The 16,130-nt window shown below is 37.8% G+C and overlaps 1 protein-coding gene across 1 annotated transcript; it reads right to left on the bottom strand.

Moving 5' to 3' along the window:
* Positions 1-3,989: 3,989 nt before the first annotated feature.
* Positions 3,990-14,908, bottom strand: LOC121863610 (immediate early response 3-interacting protein 1-like). Its single transcript, XM_042362342.1, has 3 exons — positions 14,793-14,908; positions 6,571-6,672; positions 3,990-4,189 (listed from the first exon to the last, which is right to left on the bottom strand). The coding sequence occupies exons 1-3, from the start codon at positions 14,881-14,883 to the stop codon at positions 4,134-4,136; spliced, it is 249 nt and encodes an 82-aa protein (XP_042218276.1). The 5' UTR covers positions 14,884-14,908; the 3' UTR covers positions 3,990-4,133.
* Positions 14,909-16,130: the final 1,222 nt, after the last annotated feature.

Genomic DNA, 16,130 nt, shown 5'->3' with positions numbered 1-16,130 from the left:
CTTATTCCTGGCTTATGATCACCTCCCCCTCCTCTCATCAATTCTTACCAGTATGCTTAAGCCATCCCAGTCTTGCCCCTCTTTTTGCCATATCACTCTTGTTCTAATGTTCTTTGGTTCAACCTGTCTCTAAGTGACACTCCCAATATCCACTGAAACATCTTCATCACAGCTCTCTCCAACAAATCCTTCTCCTCCTCTTTCCTCAATGCCCACTTCTCTGCTCCATACATCAGTACAAGCCTAGCCACCGTCTTATAAATTTTCAACTAATTTCCTTATCACATGAAACTCCTTCAACCTCCCTCCATTTTGCCCACCCTCACCCCGTCCTTCACTACCTGTATGTTCCTCAGTTTACAGGACTGTAACTCAGTATCTAAACCTGTCAGAATTTCTCTTTTTCCATCTTGTTGCACAACATAACCTCTCGTCTTCCCAGCATTGACTTTCAACCCCCTGCCTCTCATGATTCTCCTGCACTGCATCACTTCTCTACCACTCTTTCATATCTACTGTTATAGACTCACCAAAAGAGAAGTCCAGAAACTTTTACTATAAATACTTTTAGCTAAATTTATGACGGATTAATTCTCTCATTCGATGATCTTTTTGCCCATGTCAAACAAACTAGCTCACTGGCATAGCTCATAAGCCATTTTTTGTCACCCTTGTTTTGTTGTTTTACATCCAATACTGTACAGCATATATTTCCCTAACGAGTTATGCTCCACAACATTAAGCAGACCACACAATCCCTGCTCCTATACCAGATCCAGATCTCTTATATACAGTACTCTCCCAATGCCTTGTACAGCCACCTTTCTTATTCCTTAGTTAATTGGGAATAATACCTCACATGAAAGTATAATCTGTACATTGTTAATTCAATGCTATTTTTTAAACAGCAAACATGACTTGATATCAGTTTGTCCACCTCAAATACTCGCTTGAATCCTTATTTGCTCAGCCTTATCCCTGTTACCTTCTACACATGTTTTGCACTGCTTTCTCCTACTATTTTCCCCCTATCTTTGTAGTTCCTGTACGCCATGATCTACCCAACATGTTTGTTCGTTCATTCCACCACAGTTTTTGTCTTATTGTAATCTTTATATACAGTCATGCCTATGAAACCCAGTTTCACCTGCAACTACTAATATATCTATGGGCAGTATAAGTGTTAATTCTGATATTAAATACACCAGCTATCATTACTGTACAGTATAATAACAGCTTACGAGCAGGCTGTACAGAATATTCTGTACTATATTGATTTAAGAATCTTTCAATCTACAATCTTCACACACAAGGAAGATCGAACAGTATGCAGGATGACTGTAGGAAGCACTAACACAACATGTTCCAGCATGAATCCTCAAAACATACTTGCTCATATCTTCAACTTGAATTGTTTTAACCACATTATTCTCAATATAAACCTAAGCTCATGATGCTGAGTGCTATTTTCTCTTATCTTTCTCTTTTATTTGAGGTTTCTTTTTATGACTAACCATTTAATTGCCAAGCGGGGCTGACTCTTGCTAAAGGCTGACCTTGGTAGTATTTTGTAACCTCCAGGTCTATAATCCCAGTTAGATAGATCACTGAAGTTTCTTAGGGTCAAGATGAGCTCCACCTAGACAATAATATATGTGAACATTGAAAGTATATATGTTAATTATAACTGATTGAAAAAAATTATGTAATACCACATAAATCATAACAATGAAATCCCACAGTAGGAGAAGATGAAAGACTGAAGAACGACAGCACTGTATATTTCCACTGTAACCTACAGTCATCTTAAGCAGTGAGAGATTCTTCTGTCCCCCCAAAATATTGCTAGTCCTTGTTTGCTCAACCTCGTCCCATGTTTTATATGCTTGCTTTGAGCTGCTTTCTCCTACCACATTTCCCTGTTCTGGGTTTTATCTTCTCCTACAGTGGAATTTCATCATTATTATGACTACTATTTATATGACACACCTCCTCTTATTTTTATATTAGAACTTATTAGAAAAAGTTCCTGCACATGCTAAGTAATTGCAGCTCTTGCATTGTCATAAAAAAAAAAAAATATATATATATATATATATATATATATATATATATATATATATATATATATATATATATATATATATATATATATATATATATATATATATATATATATATATATATATATATATATATATATATATATATGTATCTTGGGGGTGAAGTTACTGGTAAAAGTATCATGACATACAGCACCGTGTAAGCATAAATTAGACTGCAGTGTTTGCGACTCATTCATCACCATCCAGGGAATTTTAGTTTTTACTACTGTATTCAAAAGATGAGTAAGGGATCCTTGGATGAAATAGACCAAGTGCAGTATATGAAGGTGTCCATCCATGATGAAAAGTCTTACACAGTGATCCTTTTGAAATTGTAACAATGTGAATTCCTATTGAGCAACTTATGTTAAAATGCTTAAATTCCATTTTTGTTTGGTATCTCTTACAATGATACAAAATTTAATAATGCCATCATTGTTCATACTATATTATGGTAGGTAGTGACATAAACTTACACAAGTGTCAATGCCTCTTCTGTATTACTTTATGAAACTACACAATGTGTATTTTGAAAGTTAATGCAAACAGATGATGTCACTCTTGGACATCAAATCCTGGTAATGTAATTTTCTATCTTGTAAGTTGGGGTGATTGACGAAGTTGGCATTCACAATATTGTAAATATTTTCCCTGGATAATATGCCAATATAATTCTTTCTATTCTGTCTTTGACTGAGGCCAAATATACTTTACTGGTGTGTGAATATACTGACATAATATGAGTATACAGGTATACTGACACTGATTGAGTATCCTGACATTGTGCAAGGTTTAGTAAGAATCCTTCATTATGCCAACTAAAAATTATACAGTATCTTGTTAAAAGTTGTATTATGCACACCCAGAATATAATCACTATACAAACCTCTGCTGTTCAATAACAGTACTGTACAGATTAACCATACACAAAACTCCAGTAAATTCATCATAGAACATCATTGTGCCTCTGTGCAGTAGTAGGATACAAATGATCAGTAAAAATAGGAGTGGTTCTTCCCCTTCTCACCAGTGATAAATAATGTGTGTGTGCTGATACCTGCTTGTGCTGAGACAGTTACTTACAGCTTAACAGGTTTCAGTTTTCATTTATTCTGCTTGTTGCACTTCATTTTCTACCGGTTTCCTATAAGGTGCAGATTTCACAAACGAACTGCTTATAGTGAGCTCATGTCCTTTAAATACAAACCCTCAGTCCTCCTCATATGTCTAATACAGTACTTTGATTTATATAAGGAAACACTCACAAAAAAGAGTGAAGTAAGATGAAGTACGAGTCCTTTCTCTGATCACTACAGTACCCGAGCTCACCAAGCATGAAAGCCAGGTACTGTATGTTATTCAGTTTTTTTTTATAACCAGTATTCAGGCTCACCGTAATTGCATATTCAGATTTATTTAACAGCAGTTACTACAAATCACTTTGGTCAAAATAGAATTTCTTCACTAGATTAGATGGAACTTTGATATGGCTGTGTTTTTTGTATTGCTTCATACTCAAAAAATAAAAGAAAGTATCATAAATGTGTTTCCTCTTGCCCCTGTAGCCCCACTGTTCCCACATCAGAGTATGGTGACACCTACAGGACCTCCCATAAATGCTTCAGTAATCTCCACACTTTTATGGGCACAACAACTAAGATCATCATAGAAACTACAGTCTACTATCTGTTCTTCTCTCACTCTTTTAAGGGTAGATTAAGGGGCTAAAAAACACATAAAGCACAAGGTGAATAAACTAGTAGAGGAGTATAGTGCAAGGCAAGCATATAAAGGGATAAGACACAACAGGACTACAATACCACACATACTGTACTGATCCTAAAATCTGCATACATTTAGTTTATAGTTACAAAAAGACTGATACAAAAACCATTTGTCTTTATTAGAAAACAATACAGCCATCCAAAATATGACTTCCTGAGCATCACAGTTAGTGAGACTACATGCTTGTTTAGCAAACTTGAGTCTTGTTAAAGCAAATACAATGTGTAACAAAAAGTCATCTTATCAACCAAAGATGAGTTTAAAAAGAATGATGAAGATGTTCATGGGAATGAGCGGATCTGAAACGAGAGAAAAATACGACACTTAGACACTGGTGTACGTATTTATCTGAAACAAAATCCCCGGATAAGAGACGAGGAAAAAATATACCAACAAGACCAAAGAAATCCTATCAAATGGACCTTTATCAAAGGAGGGTATGGAGTGGTACATGTCTGGTTCACACTGAGTTCCTCTGGAGTATTATGTTGTGTTAGCAGAGTACATTACTGTACTTGATGTACTGACTGAAGAAAAGCAGTTTGTAAACAATTATACTCTTGAAGAATTTTCCACAACATTACATAAAAAGTCAAATTTAACCTCTCAACCTCAGCTATAACATTTAACCTTTACACTTAGCATTACATATTTCTTTGAAACACTGAGGCATATTTAATTAGGTATAATGGACAAAGGCATCAGGCCTGTATATCCAGATCTTAGTCCTTATGAATCACTGATGGTACAAGAGGAAGCCAGAGTTGGAGAAAACCTGTGTTGATGGTTGGTAAGGTCATACTGGATAACACCCTTATCACATCTGACCAAAGTAGGAATCAATTCTGGGTACTGTACTTCCAACACATTCATGTGATCTGAAATTTTATCAATATTTCCAACTAAACCAGTTATGCTTCACACAGAGTTATATGAACACCGAACAATCCAGACAATACACCTTTAATAAAGATTATACAGGTATGTACTGTATAGTATATATAAAGACATATAAATGTGACAGACCACATGTACCAAAGGTTATGTACAGTAGTATATTGAAGTGTAAAACTCTGGTGAGAACAAGTTATTTTGTCAAAGTTTTACCCTCTTGAAATCCGGTGACCGAGAAAAGCTCTGATGGCACCATTCATGTGGGGGATCATTTGAAAAGTTCTGTCTGCCATCTATAAATATTCTTGGACATACAGTACCTACATACTGTAATGTCCTGTTATTATTTACTCATAACTTTTATAAACCTAATGTTAAAATAATTCAAGAAATGAATTTGGAAAATTTTTGCTACATGGTTCTAGTGTTCAGCTTTGCTAAAAGTTGACTCCAATTTCAATCATGGAAATCAAAAAGCAATCACTTTGACATCTTTCTGTACATATATAAATACAGTACTGTACCGTACCATTTATATCCTCAACTACAGGTACAGTGTAGACACTCAAATCCATGACCCTTGGAACCAAGACCAAACATTTTTTGACTACATACAGTATTTTCCAGTTTCCAGGGACTTAGATCATCCATGTTACCCTCATTGGCCTACCAGTAGACTACTGTACTCAAGTTTTGTGTCCACACACTCACAGAAAATCAGTTGAAAATTTTATTGCCTTCCTACAACCAAATAAAGAAATCATCCTTGCATACCGTCCACACTCAGAAAACAAAAACAAACAAACTATCTAGAGGTTGAGAGTTCCCTTGGAACTTGCTCCCAGACCCGGAAAAAAAAAAATGTAGTTTCCATTACCCGCAGTTTTCTTGAAATCTTCCAGAGAATGCTCCCGATCTTCAACCTTGGAAACTCATTCACAGACCCGGAATTAAGAGATTTTTTCCGGAAAAATTCCAAGCCAATTTCAATTATGGGTATTGGGGAGTTGTGGCTAACAGAGATATTACTAATTTCTCTCATCTTTCACGCCCTACCCACTACAGGAGATCTATGATGGCATACAGAGAAAAATTAAAAATAAATTGATGGAAAAAGTAGTTGTATAGTTTTTATTATACTCGTACTTACTTTCATAAAAAAATCAAATGTGAAAAATTTGAATGAATTCTATAAATTCTTGGTGCTAACCATCTCCTCTACTGTTACTGAAATAAATGATAACCAAGGTACTGTACTGTACTGTATACTGTATTGAGCTATTTACTAAATGAGACAATAAATATTTACGAACTTCTACTTCTGACAAATGTCTCCTGACTCAAGAGAATCTACTGGGATGGGACGTAAACAAACCCATTTCCCCTTTAGGGAACTCCCAACTTCTAAACAGACTTCAGTATACTGTACTGTATCTAACTATATTTGTAAGTACAGTACGCAATACTGCTTTATTTATTTTATAATAAAAATAAATACAAATAAAAACATTCAACTGAGTTTGAGATTGTATGGATGCAAAACTTGATTTGGCAAAGGAAGAAAATCTAACCTATCCAAAGGAAGAAAATGACCAGGTTTCAAGAATCTCTGATTTTCTGAGGTCTAGTATTGAAGGTCTGTACCTGTACTATAAAAGAAATATTACTGCAAAAATACAGGTACTACAATTACTGTACTACTATTACCGGTACAACTACAAATTATTTTTTGCAGAAATTCTCCTAAAACAACATAACTAATAAAGAAGTTAAAACTAGAACTTACATTTCATTACTGTCTTGATGGAACGAATAAAGTGGAAGATCTGAGTCTTGACTCCTGGTTCTTCACCAAAGCCATGGACTTGGGAGCCCCCCCATCCTGGCACTGCAGGGAAATGTATATTATTACTGTATATTAAAGACTTGGACCACAAAACAAGATACATCATGATTTCCAGACATTTACATATGTGTGTGTGTAGATCTTGTACTGCACACATCATAGTCATTTCTAAAAAACCCTCTAATTCATATTACACTGCATAACATTCAAATCCACCAGGCTTGTAGAATCTCAGAAAACGGGAAAGATTGGTAAAGGATAACTCACCTACTCAATGTTACTGAATCATTTGTTGAATTGTACCCAGGTACGGTTATATAATATTAATTGTATGTATTCATAGCATTAAGGAGAACTCCAGGTATCTATAAGATGATTGGGAAAGTTCAGTTGAGCCGGACTAGTGTACTGTAGGACTAAGTGTGGATCGTGGTTTGAAGGTCATACTATTTACGTCTGTTAACGTTTAGCGAACATAACTTCCGCAGATATCACATGAAAATACACGAGAACAATGATCTGGAAAAATGATAAATGTAGCAAAACTATGTGAGGTGTTGGAAGTGACCCAGAAACTATACTTGAAAGGAAATATCTTGTATACATTGGTGTGAACTTAATACACCTCGTATCCTCGCGTGACGTATACCCACGACATGTACAGTGATCAGAGAATCTTATGTCTGTTCAAACAGTGCAATGTGTGAGAGGAGGATCCCTAATTACATTCGGCTTTGTTTCAGGGTAACGTCCTTTGTGCCCGGCCTACAGGTGTGAGTTGTTGATATAACCCAATTAATTTCCCCAAGAACTGTTAAACCCGAACCGTATTCTAGAATGTAAGTTCGGATTAAAATATGTATTTATAAGACATGAAGTTACAATATACAGGAAAGTGTTCATGTGAGAACCATAAGAAATCAAAGTGAAAATTAAAGATTGGAAACTGTAGGCCTACGTCGGTGAGAGGAGCGGAGGGCATTGGTCTTCAGAAATGTCTGCTCCTTTCATCAACCCAGGTCAGTGAACTTCATCCGATTGTATTCAGCCTTCAAACAAGACTTATATAACAGTTATTACGGCTTAAAACTTTGCCTGATGTATAAGTGAAATAGTAATGTGTTAGGGCGTGTGATAACGGCCCATCAGGCATTATTCTTCAGATGTGTCTGCTCCTTTCATCAACACAGGTCCCCCGCATGCTCTGAACTCACCAACACGGCGACCATTACCCCCGTGAGCGTCCCACCATGTGAGATGACTACTTCCAGCTATGCTAATCCACTGTGAACCTGTGGATTCCCGGCATACCACTACAAATGAGTAGGAATACATAACGAAATACTTGCGAAACTCCGCGGTTGTCACTTGGAGCGACCTATAATACCAGGCATAGAAACAGTACTGGTATGTCGCTTGGTGAAACCCTTGTCTCTACCCACCGAGGGCGGTGTGCGGACGAGGTGCCTGATATGTGTACCTAGAAATTACAAGGAGTCCCATACTTGCAGGGGTGGAGTGTAACAGGTGTGGAGGTGATGCTACAGAGAGGTGAGATGATGCTGCTATGTAGGATAACCTAAGGTGCTATATTCCATACAGGTGGAGCAGTCTGACGTGTTGAGTGTTATTGTAAGAAGGGATGACCGAGGTAAGGAGGTCACGGATTGTTATGCAATAAATATGTGGATGACACGCAACTAATGTAAGACGTCTGTTGTCGAGCAGGGTAACCAAACTCATCGTTGTTCCTCTGAGGAATGCCAACTCACTTGTATTTTAACGGAATGCAATGTGTCTTATAAAGAATAAATTAGTTAAGACATGTTATGGTTTCACCCTTCTTTCCCCTTATCGATCTGGTCAATGAAAAACCTAACCCAATGCCTAGTCCACTCTGGCCGCTACCTAACGGGCTACATACTGCCCAGAGGGGTTCTGGTGGCAGCAACCTTTGAAATTAAGACTATAGTTAAGTTATCCCCTTAGAATTAGTGACTCCAGAATCTGGCAGTATAATCTGTCCTACTACAGTAAAGTACTATAGCATTCTAAGATACATCAAAATAGTTGTTAACAGTTTACTCCACCATTAAACTGATCCCTTAGTGTCATATACAATCACCTACACAGTGGCTGGCATGTTTTGTGAGATGTGGCATCCCTGTGTTTGTTTCCACTGTATTAAATCTCCCAGAATGGCCCTAAGGATCCTCACAAAGGTAGCCACACTAGGATGCTAGATAAGCATTCCAGAGAGTTGCCTCATCTTACAAAATGAACCAGCCACTATACCAGTAATAGAAACAGGTGATTGTATTTCTGTTGTCCATTTGTATAATAGATTATTTCATTACAGCTGCTCCCCGACTTATGACGGGGTTAGGGACCCAAATCCAGGTCATAAGTCGAAAATGCTTAAATAATACGTAGAAAATCTAAAATGGGTGTCTCTTTTTCTTCTCAGCACCACAAAACTCTAACTTTTAAGCTTGCCAGCCATTTTAAAGTGAATTATAAACGAAAATTTTGTCAGTACACAGCACAATCACTGACTTTGGGACTCGAAAATACGTAATGTGACAAAATTTTGGTACGACTGAGGCGGTCGTATGTCCGGGTGGCTGTAAGTCGGGGAGTAACTGTATAACGCTATACGGAAGAAGCTACAGTACAGTACATGTAAAACAGCTCTACACACAATAGCCTCCCCATCTCTTCTCTAGTTACTGTGTGGAGCAGTGTCCTCCCTTATATAACTTGACCTAACCTGAATCTAAAAAAATTTTGGTACCTGTTCGTACATACTGTAATTTTTATGTGACGAGCCAGTTGCTCATTAGTAACATGTATAAGGCTATGTCTTATTTTAGGGCCATCTCTCTACTACTAGGTTTGTCTTCACAACTTGTACACTGGAAGTATACCAGAAGTGTATTTGATGTTTATAAACATGAGGCCTTTCTTTATTACAATAACTTACCCACTCCCGTCCTACACCTCTGCTTTCATGTGAGGCATCTAGCGTAGCCCAGACGAATTAACCAAATGTTGTCACCAAATATTGATAGAACTGGGCCAGTTATGTTTTATTTTGTTTCTATTTAGGTGTAGATTGTGTGCACGATGCAGTGACAAGCTTGCTCTACTAATAAATATCACCAATATTCAATAAAAAATATATTACAGTACATGTGAAAAAAGATGTTTACACAGAACAGTACTGTGCATACAGTAGTTATAAACTCACGTAAGTATTATTTTATGGGGAAACTCATAAAGTAAAATAATATTGGTACAGTAAACCCTCGATAACCCGGCATGGATATACAGCAGTCTCAGAATGTAATATAGTATAACTCGGAAAATGCCGAGATATATAAAATTATCTGGGAAAATCTCGGAATATCTGGCCACCTGCATCACCTATCATACCTGTCACCTACCATACCTCTGTGTCACCTACTATGTTGCTTCATTCTTCGCCTGCAGTGCTGGTAAGTGTTACTTATACATATTATGGGTCGATAATTTTTTGTTGTATGAGGGGAGAAGTGCCTCGATAAGTCGAAATTTGGGATAACTCAGCAAGGCCAGAGCCCCGTATGTGCCAAGTTATAGAGGGTTTACTGTACTTACAAGCACAGGTGAGACTTTTCCTCATGCTGTGTATGCTTCTGTGATAGCCCTGAGAAGCCAGGCAACACTTCGCTACTCGAGAAACTCATTTTCCAGTCACAAAATGTCTATTTAATACACAAAAACAGCCTTAAAATGTGTCGCTGTGTACATAACTTAGGCTCGGAAAAAGGTGTGGACAAGACTGTGTGGCATCATGATGCTGATTGGCTGAAAGGAAGGGTGAGTGGGTCATCTGGTGTTCCCATTGGTCACCCGGTCACAACTGAGGTGGCGAGTCTGTCTGCTACACTACCCTATACAGTACTTTATTTCAATGGCCAGCAAAAGAGAGCACAGACTAACTGACCCAGGACATTTTAACACAACAGAAAAAGGAATTTCAAGGGGGTGCCTGTGCTACCCTAGACGCCTCATATACAATATAAGAGAGAAAAATAAAAAACACAAACACTTCATTTCCTATAGCTACTGCACTTATTACAGTTTTCCCCAACTAAGGAAAAATTTATCTTCGATACAAAACTGGATGAAAATGGGTGGTATACATGTACAGGAACAATTCTGTATTACCAAATAGAGGAATATCTTGCAATTTGTAATTAATATTTTAACACTCCTTTTCAATTATCGTCCTAAAGAATTATGATATGCTACTGTTAAGATTCATTTTAGGTACACCATGGAACTTCATTTAAAAAATATATACTGTATATACTGTATGTATATATCTTATTCTATTATGTTTCTGTTGCAAATTTATATTTTTTTAGTATTTTATCTGATGTGACCCCCCAATTATCAACAATAATGCTTGTTGAAAGTGAGTAGGACTTTGAAGTAGAGGGAAAATGTGGGGTAAAATACTGAAAAGAACTCCAAACAAACCTTTGAAAACCTTACCTAACCTAGCTTGTAAAAAGGTTAAGAATTGCTTTAGAGTTTATAAGTCCCTCCTCATCTGAACACCACCACCATCACATACTAAACAATGAAAACACAAATAAGGTACCTTTAGCTTTTTATAGTTTTGGGAATTTTTAAAGGTAAGGTAAGGTTTTCAAAGGTTTGTTTGGAGTTCTTTTCAGTATTTTACCCCACAATTTACCTCTACTTCAAAACCTTGCCCACTTTCAACAAGCATTATTGTTGATAATTGGGGGGTCACATCTCCATAACGGCTCATTTATGACGGAAATGAAGGTCAGATTCGTTTGAAACAACACAAAATACACCTGGAAAATAAATTTTTAAAAGAAGTTTCCGTGCTGTAACTGATATGAATCTTTGCCCATGTTACAGTCATACTTCAAGCCACACAGGGTAGCTGTAGCTCTCATCTTCCAATGTCAGAAGTACTCCCATATTGCTTGGTGGCTTAAGCACTGCGCGGTGAAGCATTTTTGTTGTATAATCATATGCTGGGCCATTCGAGCATCTGCTTTGATCTGTTTTGTTGTGTGGTAGTGTACTGTATCACAAGAAATATCCATAATGCCTCCCAAGCAGCATTCTTCTACTTATGCTGCCTCACCTGTGAAGAGACCTAATGTATCTGTGACCTTGGATGTTAAATTGGACATTATAAAGCAGCATGAGAAAGTTGAGGGCAAGAGTCAAATTGGATGTGTGCATGGCTTATCCCCTTCGACCATGCACTCCATTGTGAAAAAGGTATTGCCTGAAAACAGCATTACCACCAGAAGCAGTTGTTCGATTTCGTTCATTTTTTCCACAGATGTTCTTATCATTATAGAAAGTATTTTAAAAGAGGCGACATTTACTAGAACCTAATAGAACCTGATCTAACCAACCAAAGAAACCTACCTAACCTTACCTAAGTTCCTAGCCAAGGGGGGCTCCGCCCCCCGGACCCTTAAGCAGAAAGTACTTTTTCAACATTTATTATCAACGAAAGCAATTTTGCTGAAACATCATGGTGTAATTTGATTTTTTTTTTGTGTGTGGACATGAGAGTACTGTACTTGGCAGAATTTTTGGAAAATAATTAATTTCTTCATGTATAAAGCACGTACAGATATCAATTTCATTGTCAAATTATAATTTTTTACCATGTTTTACTGCACACTTTCTGTCATCCTTTGAGCCCTGCCTACTACAGGTGATTTATGATCATAGATAAAAATACAGTAAATTCCAATAACATTTTTTTGCTTCTTTTAAAATAATTGGTATAGGTGTAGAAGAGGATGACCAACAGAAGTTGTTTGATTTTCTTTATTTTTGCTATACAGTACTTATTGTTTTGATGATTTTAAGTATAGTAAAAGTAATGACACCTTTCTATTATGATTTTAAGTACTTTTTTTATTTACTGCATCCCGCTTCGCAATTCTCCTTCCGGCGCCATTTTTGTTGTTTACCTCGCTGAATCCCTCTTCAAGAGATGTTTCCTATAAATGATGGTGAACGCTTCCACGAATTCCTCCTCGCCATTGCTGATGTGTATCAACCTCAATATAAAGGTAAGTTGTTTAACACATAAATTAACACGATAATGCATAGAACCTGACCTAACATACCCAACCTATGGGTATATTAGATCAGGTTCTATGCATTGTTATTTCCATTTTTGTGTTCAATATCATATTAGTGTGGAGAAAAAATTTCAACCAATTCGGACAATTCCTTCTGGTGGTCATCCTCTTCTATACCTTTATCAAATAATTGCTCTAATGATAAGAACATCTGTGGAAAAATTGAACAATATCGAACAACTTCTTCTGGTGGTAACGCTTTCCTCATTAATTGCAGTGAAAAGTACTGTACTGTACTGCAAAAGGTATTATTGTATTTCCGCACCCAACATTCCTACCCCTAATCTATTATATCCGAATAAGACGTCTAATTATAAGCTAATTTTCTTCTATTACATTACCGTCACAAATGTATAATCACGGTGTAGCGTATCCAAAATTTTATCTATTTTCTTCCATTAATCTTCAGCCATTATCGCCTACCTCACCTCCCACACTGGGTGTCTCCTTCATAAATTATACTCACAGATACTCACAGATGATCTTCTGGAAGAGGCTCACGCCTGTGACTCCAGCTCAATAGCCTCTTCTCTACTCAGACGGTGGCTGCGTGTAGCGGATATTTGTGCCCTATAATTATATAATTGGTCTTGATTTTTCCAGTATTTATCTAATTTTGCTTCAAACTTTTCCACCGTCTCCACATTCACTACCCACTCAGGTAACCCATTCCAGTTGTGACAACCCTACTCGGGAACAGATGTCTTCTGAGATTTAGCCTCGCTCTTGTTTTGTAGATCTTCTTTGTGTTCCTGTACACGTCACGCGGCCAATCAAAAGCGTATTTTTTGGGGCAACCAATTAAAATGATTTGTGGTTTAATTTGCAGTATTTTTGGCCCAATCAAATTCGATTTTTATTTTGGGTCCCTCATATTTCAAAATTCAAATACATTTTCGACCATGGAAGTCTGCGATGGGTGTCACTTCAATTACATGGAGCTGATTGCAAGTTTTGGGGAAAAAAACAAATAAACTGCAGCATTTTTTCGATCCCATGGTGTTCTCCCGACCTCAGTAAAGTGTCCTAAGTGCAAGAACGAATGTAAATATTGTCAAGACCAGCATATGTGGCATTGTGGTAACTCCAACGGCGAACGAGAACCAGGCCAATAGGGTAAGAAATAAGTGATTCCATCATATGGAGAGAGTCAGTTAGGTTAGGTTAGGTTAGGTCAGGTTTATGTTTTTCTAGTGTTTTTTTTTTATTTTGTATTCGCTTAGCAATTATTTTTTTTCTCGGAAAACACCCCACCAAAAAAAATAATAAATAGAAAAATGAAAAAAACATGGCAATTTCCGACGGAAATGAAGGTCATAACCGACCTAAACACACATTAATACACTGGAAAAATATATTTTGACTTTCTAACAGAGTTGGGTGCACTTATACAAATTTACCCTGCAAAAATTAAGATGGCTGGATCTACCTTACCTATAACAACGACGAAAGTCACAATAAAACACAATTTTAGTAATAAAAATCCAGTTGGGCATAAAACAAATCTTTACCAATTCAAGTTATATAATCATGAGACGTCACCTGTGGAACTCCTAGACTGGGTAAGCAGCGGTCTAGGGGATCCTATCCTTTTCACCCATAACCATTATTAGCAAGGAGAGCATTGAGCCTTGAACACTAGAGTAGAGTTCTCAGACCACTACCAGACAAGGAGAGCATTGAGCCTTGAACACTACACTAGAGTTCTCAGACCACTACCAGACAAGGAGAGCATTGAGCCTTGAACACTACACTAGAGTTCTCAGACCACTACCAGACAACGAGAGCATTGAGCCTTGAACACTACACTAGAGTTCTCAGACCACTACCAGACCCGGCTAAATATCCACTGCCTTCAAGGTATTTGACAACACTGAACCCACGTTCACCTCCAACGTCTGGTCTTGATTGCACCAAAACGACAAATGTACAGGAACACAGAGGTATATATATCATTAAACTTACATTTTGATAAGAACCTCTCTTCATTTAGAATACAAACGGCATTTAAGAAGAGGACAACAGCCTCCAACAGACTGTATATCCCAAACGCCATCGTGGAAGTAAACAAACAGACACACCTTTTCAAACTACAGTAATATTGTAAAATTATTTTATTTATTGTGATACAATTAATAAAAAGTCAAGTGTATTAAAATAAACAATTTGGATTAAATATTAAAATATGGAACTGGTTTGAAAGTTACAAGAGAATGTGACTATTATTTTCAAGATATTTGACCATAAGTTGGCAATGATACCGAGCCTAGGCGAGATACAAAATGAATTGACCGTTTGTAACACCTCCAACCATATTAACCTAATGGCCCCTGTGGCATTATTAGAGGTTGCCATGCTAAGGGGGGAGGCCAGCGGCCTGTGTAGGATCACTCCATTGTTCTTTATTATTTAATTTTACTTTATCCTCTTCACCGCTGATCGGCTCAGTAGCCGCTTCGGCGATCGGTCACGTCTCTGTTACTCACTGTTGGCAATTACTGGACATGCACCGGCTCCTGAATGTACCTGAACCTGCTCCAGTGTTGGTTAAGTCTGGTCTTGAAAGAGCTCACACTCTGTGCCGTCACAACACTTTCTGTAAAACTTTTCCAAGAGTTCACAACTCTCACTCCGAAGAAGTTTGCCCTCACAGTTTTCTGGACCTGCGGCTTCTTCAATCTTGAGCTGTGACCCCTTGTGGGGCGAGCGTCCGCCAGCTCCAAGTAAGGACACTCAACTGAGTAGTGCCCCCTGAGATGCTTATACACCTCAATTAGGTCGCCCCTTGCCCGCCTGTAGTATAAGCTAAGCAAGTTCAGGCGCTCCAATCTCTCAGGGTAGTTGAGGTGCCGAAGTGCAGGCACCAGTCTGGTGGCCCTCCTTTGAACATTTTCAACCAACTGACAGTCCCTAGCATATCTCGGGGACCAGACGGGGTGACAGTATTCCAGATGGGGAAGCACTTCACTCTTGAAGATCGTTGCGAGGGACGGACCGTCTAGATATCTGAACGACCTTCTTATAAGACCCAATAATTTATTTGCCTGATTTACCTTCTTCTCGCAATGGCCCGAGATCTTCAGCTCATTGTCAACATACACACCTAGGTCCTTCTCACATTCAGTCTCAACTAGTGCAGTTTCTTCATCCCGTTGGGACATATGATACGCCTCCTTACCGTTGGTACACCCCAGGTTCATCCTCTTACACTTCGTGACATTGAATCTCAGCAGCCATTTCTTCGACCATTCCTGGAGCCCACAGAGGTCCTTCTACAGCTCTTCACAGTCCGCTTGGTTCTTG

Source organism: Homarus americanus, unplaced genomic scaffold (genome assembly GCF_018991925.1).
Source record: "Homarus americanus isolate GMGI-L3 unplaced genomic scaffold, GMGI_Hamer_2.0 scaffold41366, whole genome shotgun sequence".
Classification (NCBI taxonomy): Eukaryota; Metazoa; Arthropoda; class Malacostraca; order Decapoda; family Nephropidae; genus Homarus; species Homarus americanus.
This window is presented reverse-complemented; position numbering and strand designations above follow the sequence as displayed.

Excerpts from the sequence above, each read along its gene's own strand:
- LOC121863610 (XM_042362342.1), bottom strand. The coding sequence starts at position 14,883 with ATGGCGTTTGGGATATACAGTCTGTTGGAGGCTGTTGTCCTCTTCTTA. Across the intron at positions 6,673-14,792 it reads AGAGAGGTTCTTATCAAAAT|TGCCAGGATGGGGGGGCTCC; the intron begins GTAAGTTTAATG and ends ATTTCCCTGCAG. Across the intron at positions 4,190-6,570 it reads CATCAAGACAGTAATGAAAT|ATCCGCTCATTCCCATGAAC; the intron begins GTAAGTTCTAGT and ends CTCTCGTTTCAG.